General features: G+C 53.9%; 1 protein-coding gene across 2 annotated transcripts; it reads right to left on the reverse strand.

The window, feature by feature from the left end:
• Window positions 1-321: 321 nt before the first annotated feature.
• Window positions 322-6,173, reverse strand: SMIM1 (small integral membrane protein 1 (Vel blood group)). Of its 2 annotated transcripts, none has more exons than XM_019511634.1 (3): window positions 6,028-6,173; window positions 1,615-1,749; window positions 322-1,260 (listed from the first exon to the last, which is right to left on the reverse strand). In XM_019511634.1, the coding sequence occupies exons 2-3, from the start codon at window positions 1,716-1,718 to the stop codon at window positions 1,134-1,136; spliced, it is 231 nt and encodes a 76-aa protein (XP_019367179.1). In that variant the 5' UTR covers window positions 1,719-1,749; window positions 6,028-6,173; the 3' UTR covers window positions 322-1,133. The 2 variants fall into 2 exon arrangements, with proteins under 2 accessions (XP_019367179.1, XP_019367178.1); XM_019511633.1 differs by having other exon boundaries at window positions 6,009-6,169.
• Window positions 6,174-8,069: the final 1,896 nt, after the last annotated feature.

The following is an 8,069-nucleotide window of genomic DNA, read 5'->3' on the forward strand; positions in this document are numbered from 1 at the left end:
TGATGGGGTGGGGGTTGGTGCTTCTGCTGACAGATGCTAATTGGTGTGTGAAGAGGTGTGACCTCGTCAGACCTAAGTGAGCCAGCAGACAGTGGAGCCATTGATGGGGACTCACTGGAGCATGATCAAGTCTCTGCCTGGGGTGGGAACTGAACGCTGTATGGGACACAACACACTTGTTGGAGGCAGAAGTTTCCTCCTCCACTTGCAGTGACAGGAGAGCACTGTAAGACCTGTGGGCTGCTTCCCTGATCTCCTAGTATGAGCCTCTCCATGGGGTGTACATGCGTTCCAGCCTGACCACAGACAGGGGGAGCCAGGTAACTTTCAACCTGCTTTTATTTCTTACAATGATTGGATTGTGTGGCAGGGGGGAGAAATACAGAGCTTTGCATTGCTGGCTGTGTCTGAGCCCTGGGCCGCAGCAGAGCTTTCTAAGGGAAAAGGCAGCAGTGTCCACAACCCTGACTGGAAAAAGCAGTAAGTTCCTTTGCAGGGAAATTCAGGGGGGTGTCAATTCAAATACAATTAAGGCTCCCATCCCACTGTCTCCTAAAGAGCCCAGCCCTCCGAGGGTGTATGCAGCAGCCTGGAAGCTTTATGGCCACGGGGACTGATGGAAGTTAAGGAAGTTTCAGGGACAGGATCAGCATCCCTCAGCTCCAGCCGGTGCACTCGCCACCCCTGCAGAGCCTGTGAGTAAGGGGTGGGCTCAAACGAGAGCTGGGAAGAGACCCTAAGCCTAGCGAGGGAGCAGCACCACTGCCCTGGAGCAGCCACTGTGAGATGAAAGCATGTGCTGGGGATGGCGCCCATGAGGGACAAGGGGCCTCTGGTGGCTCCTTAGTTCACAGTCTGAAATCAGGCACATTACCAGGTGGCTGGTGGCCCAGCCCCATCCTTACGCTCCACAGAGATGGTGGCACGTGGCTGCGTGTGTGCCAGGAGATGGGGCAGAGGCCAGAAAAAAGCCAGTGTTGTTGGTGACAGTTCACCTTTGTGTGGACATGTGGTGAAGGCTCCTGCTCCGCCCAGGCATGTTTGCAAGTGGGGCGCTGGGGAGTGGGAATTAGATATTTTGGATTAGGCCACAGGGGGATCCAGGCCTGGGGGTCTGCAGGCTGCGTTCTGCTCTACTTGCACTTGTGCACATAGTAACCTGTCACATAGCCGATGATGAAAACAATCCAGAAGAGGATGTTTCCTCCGATCACTTTAACTGCGATGCCGACTTTCCCTGTGCACAGCTTATTGTAAACCCTGGGGAGAGAAACAGGGCGTCCTTACCAAAGGGAGGAGAAGTGCAAGGCACCTGAGGATAAAACAGAAAACCAAGGCCCTGCCCATCCATCCTTGTTGACCACCCAAGTCCCTCGTCATTCACATAGAAGCACTGTCCCCAATGGCAGGTCCAACTGCAGTCTGAGCAATTCATGTATGTCCCACCCCAAGTCATGCCACAATTTCAATTCACAGCAGCATTTTTCTGCCCCCCCCCACTCTCTGGTGGTGACAGGGGGTATCTACAAGGAAACACTAGGGCTCATACAGAACAAGTTTGGTATGTGTGGTGAGTCTATGCCTGTCAGACAGCAGAGCTACAGGTGTTCTCACCTCCTACATCCTGATGCCTCAGCAGTGGACACGTTCACACTGACTTCATCACGACTGTTGTTGTTCCACCGCCTGTACTGAACGCCTGTGTCTTGAGGCTGCATCCTCCCAAGCAAAAGTGTGGAGGAAATAAGTCTAAGAGGGAAGCGGAGGCAGACAGCAGTCACAGCTGATGCCTTGACAGCAGGAAAACTTAACAAGACCACTTCTTATCTTCCCCCTGCCCCTCGTTTATTCAAGAGGAAAGTGCCCATTACTGTCAGTTATTTAAGTCTAGGAGTGACAAAAAGGGGCTCTAGGCCCTCGTAATGACTCCAGGTCAGTAGTTGTCCTGACTGTTGAGTAATAAGGACATAAACTAGTGAGCCAACCAAATGAGTTGGCTGGATCAGGCTTTAAAATGGATCCTGTTCCAGAGCTGGAAGGGACTTTGAAGGGAACCCTCAATGCATCCCACCAGAGCAAGTGGCTCACTGCAAAACTGAACTCCTACTATCCCAACCATTTCCATATGTACAGATCAGCAGGGGTGTTGCGAACTATTGACCCATCAACCTGCATCTTGGGCACTGGGAATCAAAGCGGTTCATCCCACCACTTCAGGCAGGGGTGAAGAGTAAGCAGCCTGCAGGTGGGAGCAGACCCAGTCAGGCAGTCACATGTTAAGCAGAAGGCTGCCTGATTGGTGGAGAGGCTGGGAGCCTGGGTATAAGACTGGGCCCCAAGAGCAGAGCTGGTAGCTGCTGCAGCTGGAGAGCTGCTGCTCCCAGAGCAGCTGGAGGTTAAGGGTGGGAAACTGGGAATGGAGCAGGTTCCTGGTCCTGGGGAATGACCTAAAATTACATCCTGCTGGGGAGCATGGTGTGGTGGGGCTGCTGGTAGCAGGGCAGTCTCCAGGAAATACCATGCCAATGCCTCCCTAGCGAGAGGTGAGGATGGGGTGCTGGAAAGCCTGAGCCCCCACTGCCTTGTGGGTGACCCTGTGGAAGGGAAAGGCTAGGGGAGCACACCCTGACAGCAAAGCACAGGGTCAAGGCCCACTGAGTGGGGCCTGAGATGGGGCCCAGGCCCACTGAGCAAGGCCTGAGTCCCAAGGGACATTAGGCCTAGTGAAGGGCAGGGTAGAAGCCCACGGAGGGAGCCAGGTGTTGAGGCCCCAGTGTGCAGGGCATGGGAAGAAGCACCAGTGTAGGGGGCATAAGGCTTAGGTAGGTCTGAGGATGCCTGTGGCCAAGCTTGAGCTGGGTGAGGCTGTGTGTTGACCCAGCCAAGGGGCTGTGGGAGTATTCGTGGATGTAAATGCCATCTGTGAGGCATGGGACATAGTATAAGGGGAGGTTCAGAGCCATGTATTTGCCCTTGGCATCAGGGCAATTAAATGGGCATCCTCCTGCCTAGGAGCAATTTAAGATGCATCAAAGGTGAAGCAGGTGGGTGGGCAGGCCAACATTCAGACTGGCCCTGGGATGGCCCACTTGTTACAAGGAGATGCAAGCAAAAGGACCAGAGCCCCCAGCAGTTGGAGACACTCTTCTTGGTGCTGGAGCCACCCCGCTCCTCATTGCCCCTCAGTGTCTTGAGGCTCTGCCAGAACAGGAGATCCGTGTCCTTAGCAACTCTGAATACTTTGTTTTTCAGACAGCAAGTGCAGTGGGCAGGTGGCTGTCTGCTCTTTGCAGAAGCTCCTTTCTGTAACAACCACTGAGTCGTTTTGAGGAGAAGGAATCCACTGCTCTGATAAGGAACATATGCCAGGATTAAGAGGAAACTCTGGGCAGGATCAGATGTCTGACATGCGAAGGAAAAACAGATAAAGGAAAATAAGTGGTACCAGGCAGCTCCTTTCCTGCTGGTGGATTCTTGGGAGGTTTAATACTTGTGTATAAGCATATCTAGCATGGCCCTTGCTTACCCAGAGACACAGAAATTGAGCTTGATGCTATTCTCTGTAGGGATTTGTCCCAGTGAGCTGTGAAAGCTCTGGCATAGGCATGGACCTGCTTGTCACCAGGGGGTCCAGCATTTTGCTATGTGTTTAGAGGCATTTGCCCTGGATTTATGGTGAAGGGTGTGGACGCAGTTAGTACCTGGTCCTTGAAGCATGGTGCCAAGGGCAACAAGACGACAAAACACTGACATCACCCAATTGTGTGCAGTCGGCCCCAGACACTACCACACCTTACCCCTGCTAGCCCAATGCTAGAGCCCAGGACAGGCTTTTGATCTGTGTCCCTGATCAAAACCCACCCCTTCCCTGCTGTTACATGGAGGCTGCCCCCACACCCCAAAGGTGGCTGTGCTGCTGTATATATGTACCCAGGTTTTTCACGAGCATTGGGATCCTGGCAAGCGAATGTCACATTCCAGAAATGTGAAGCCTGATTTTTGGGAAATCTAGTGACATTGTCACCAAGGGCACATTATCTAAGGCAGCCCTAGGCCTGGCAGTGCAGCTTGTTTCTTTGTTTCCCATCCCCTCCCCACCAGGAGAGCCTGATATTTCACATCTCAGATCGTGCACATTATTATCCGCTGGACAAACCTTATTTAATAACTAGTTTGCAGTGATCTTATAACTTTCTGGCAGGAGCCCCTGTCCTCCACTGTCCTGCCCTGTTAGGTAGCAGTGCCTGGAGGAAGGCGCCTAGCAGGGAGGCCAGCCTTGGTGGAGGACTGGAGAGGGGAAAATGGAAATGCAGCTAATGGCTGTGGGCCCGGGAAGGAACGGGCATGGGTGGGCCAGGAGGGACCATGGTGCTTGGGAGGCCCTTTCTCCTTGCACTCTAAGTGCATTTGCTTCCCTCTGTTCCCAGCTCACATTGTGTCAATAAGGGGCTTTGCATTCTTGGCATTGCTAACATAACAGTGCCCCTTAGTAAGACCTAACCTATGAGCCTGCTGGTGCCAGCAGTGGAAGCGGTGCTTGCTAAAATCAAATGCTGGCTGCTTTGCTAGTGGGAGGTCAGAGCTGGCAGCTCCCTTGGGAGTGCCCCTTTGAAGTGGATCGGTGCTGGACTAGGCTTGGACACAGGGGCCTTGCCCAGTCTTGTTTTTATGGGGGATAATGAGCACTGCTGCTTCCTCCAAGTAGGTGGGGTGGCAACTGGAGCAGCCTGTGGGCTATGCTCAGTCACTGCCTATCTGCCTATAGCCACAAGGAGCTGCTCCCCCAGCCAGGTGTCAGTTGGCTATGAGTTTCCTTGCCAGACCGCCTTCCTGCAGGGCCCCGGCTCCCATCAGGAAGTGGCGACATGGACAGAACAGGCCTGTTTGCTGCACCACGAGTGGACCCAGCCCACCAGGAACTGCAGGCCCCATTCAGTGGCCAGAGGGAAACCACTGTGTGCACAGCCACCGATTGCTTGGGACAAAAAGTGGCACAGCAGGAACAAGAGTGCAAGCGACAGGTTAATCCGCAGGGTGCCAGGGAAAGACAGTGAGTAGAGAGCTCTGGCCACCGCCTGCTCGCTCTCCACAAAGTATTTAAGGCCTGAGTGCATGCTGCCCAGTGAAACAGCTCAGTCAAGTACATGGACGAGTGAAAGGAAAGCAGTTCTAGGTTCCCCCTGACCAGCGCCTCCTTCCCAGGCCAGGAGATGCCAGGGCCAGGAAGAGGTTGGCTAATAGGTCCCAGGATTTCATAGGACTAGGACGGGGTGGGCAAAATGCGGCCCGGGGGCCAGATGCAGCCCGCCAGGCCATTCTATCCAACCTGCGGGGCCCCTAAAAAATTTAGAAAATTAATATTTATCTTCCCTGGGCTGCATGTCGTGCAGCCCTCAATGGCTTGCCAAAACTCAGTAAGCGGCCCTCTGCCTGAAATAATTGCCTGCCCCTGGGCTAGGAGAAGTGCCCTGCACCAGCCCCATTGGGGGAATCCCTGCTGCCTGGCACTCCCTGGGAATGGGGCTGCTTTGCACCAGTGAAGTGGTGCCTGCGGTCTAGCTTGAACCCGGCATCTCTTTCTGAACGGCGTGCCCCACAGCCCCGGGCCTTGTTCCAGCCAGCTGCCGCTCCGCGCGGGGGGCCTCCACTGCTGTGTTCAGGACACTCTCAGCCTCCCAAGGTCCCCTCTCTCCCTCACACCTCCACGCGCTCCACTTGCCACCCCCACCTACTTGGCGGAAGCAGCAATGCTCATTTTGCCTGGGGGAGCTGTAAAATGAAACATCTCCTCTGCTGGCTTCTCTCAGCCAACAGCTTCAGATCTGTCTGCCTCTCGGGCTGGGACTCTGCCAGCTCGTCCTAGTGCCTGCACAGACCTGGGTACCGGTGATTCCCCCTCCTCCCAAGAAAAGGGGTTGTTGATTTTTTTTGGGGGGGGGGGTTGTACATGGGGTGGAGGGAAATGATTTTTGGCTGAGATCACGCTTAAAGCTGCAGCCTGCTCTCACCTGAGGGTCTCAGTCCCACCTGGCTCCGCTTGCAGCTGTTCAGTAGAGGAAAATCTCTCTGTGCCAGTCCCTTTTTCTGGCTGGGGCGACTATCCTAAGGAGTCCCGATGTTTTTCTGTGTGCACTGTTGTGTAAAGCTAAGGTTAGAGGAGGAGCTGGGGGTGGGGAGCTTGAAGGGAGGGAGGAGGGGTCCAGCTGAGTTGCCAACTTCTGTGAGCTGACTGTGCACAGCCCTGCCCTCCCCTGCGCTGGCTGGGGCAAACCTGCCCATTCCCACAGGCTGACATTTAACCCCACCCAGTCCAAAGACACGTGGTGCCTGCAAAGGAAAATATTCACAAGGCCTGGAGCTGAGGAGGGTGAGCAAGGGTTACAGCTGCATGCACAGACCATTGGACCCAGCCTCTCCTATTTTCCAGTTACACTCTCCACAGCCCAATACCTCTGAGCAGGGCCAGGGAGGGGCCGGGCAGCCAGCCGAGGAGATTCCTGGACCAGCCCTTGACTGCACCAACTCCTGCTCTTTTCCTCTGCTCCAGGGACGCTAATGCAGTTACTCTGCCTTTCCTGCCCTGTGTGAGAAATCAGAATCCGTCCCATTGTGCCTCCGTGAATCCAGCACTGTTTGTCTGAAGCATGATCCTTCATGTCTCAATGTTGCAATAGGTCAGAGGAGTGGACGGGGCAGAGCAGGGAAGCGTTCTGCTCCTCTGGCTTGCCTGCTAATAGGGGCTCTTGTCTGCTGCTCCCAGCTTATGGCTCTTTGGGAAATCATCTGAAACATTATGCTAGTCTTGGCCTGGTTCTTGGCAGGCAAGCATCAGTCTCATTGCAGCCCCTTGCAGTTGGCAGTTTGATCATCAGTCAACAACGAGGGCTCAGTGAACAGACTCCCTTCTTACTCCTTCCTGGCCAGAATTGCAACACTGTGAGGATCTTAGGCACTTGCCTGTGCTAAGAGAGTATGCGCTCAAGTGGATTTCCCGGTAGAGGGTAAAATAACTTGGCACAGATGTTCGAAGGGGTCATTCAAGAGCACACCCTGCCTGTTGTGTCCACTGCCCAGGAAATCAAGCAAGCCTGCTTTGCCAGCCCAGCCCCAACCGGGGCCTGTCACAAACACAACTGCTAGTATAATGGCTCACCTGCAACGATTAGTGCAGACAGTCAAGGCCAAGGTTGTGGTTACACCCACTTGTGTCCACTGATATGGAGGCAGGCTCTGAATTGGTCCCTAAAACCTTGCAGGCTTTCAGACTTCAGGTCACTGCTGTACTTGATATGTGCACGTAGGTGAACTGAAAGCATTGGCTCTCATCCTCCCAGGTGTCTGGAGGACCCTCTCACAGCTTCATGTTGTCACTGAGAGACCCACTTGCAACTTATACCATTGCAGTCATCAGTCAAGCCCCCATACATCCTTCATCCCCCACCCAGGGGGGATGCTTATTTTTAAAAGTGGCTCATTTCGGATCAAATCAATCAAGTCAATGAGGAGCAAATTAGAGACAGGCTGAAAAGTTGTTGTTTTTGCAGGACTCCAAGCTCTGTGGTGGGCTGGAGGATGCTGAGCTGGACAAGAGCCAGACAACAACTGTATAAGAGCCTCCTGCAGAGGTTTATTATATAAAGTAGGTGAGGGAGGATGGATTACAGATTACTGAACCCTGGATGATCTGGCCCAGTGATGTCTGGCAGGGGTTGAGAATCACACTATGGTGGGATGTGTTCAGAGGAGACTTGGATCTGATTGTCAGATTCCAGCAGTCTGCAGGAGCTCCTTGGTGGGGTCAAGGAAGCACTGTGATCCCACAGCTGTGCCTGCATCTCGCAGGGGAGGGGAGGCTTGCCAGAGTTCACCAAAACAGGCAGGAACCCCCTCACCATTCCTCTGCAAAGCTGAGATTCCAGAGGGAAAATCTGAGCGGGGGAATGATTGGCAGCAAGTTAAGCCAATCATTCCCCAGTCCCCAATAACCCCAATCCCCAGTTCCAGCTCTGCATCAGCCATGGGATCCAGCAGCAGGGGATTGGGCTGTGAGTGACAAAACACACTTCATG

Source organism: Gavialis gangeticus, unplaced genomic scaffold (assembly GCF_001723915.1).
Source record: "Gavialis gangeticus isolate Ggan-Ray unplaced genomic scaffold, GavGan_comp1, whole genome shotgun sequence".
Classification (NCBI taxonomy): Eukaryota; Metazoa; Chordata; order Crocodylia; family Gavialidae; genus Gavialis; species Gavialis gangeticus.

Excerpts from the sequence above, each read along its gene's own strand:
- SMIM1 (XM_019511634.1), bottom strand. The coding sequence starts at position 1,718 with ATGCAGCCTCAAGACACAGGCGTTCAGTACAGGCGGTGGAACAACAAC. Across the intron at positions 1,261-1,614 it reads GAGGCATCAGGATGTAGGAG|GGTTTACAATAAGCTGTGCA; the intron begins GTGAGAACACCT and ends TTCTCTCCCCAG.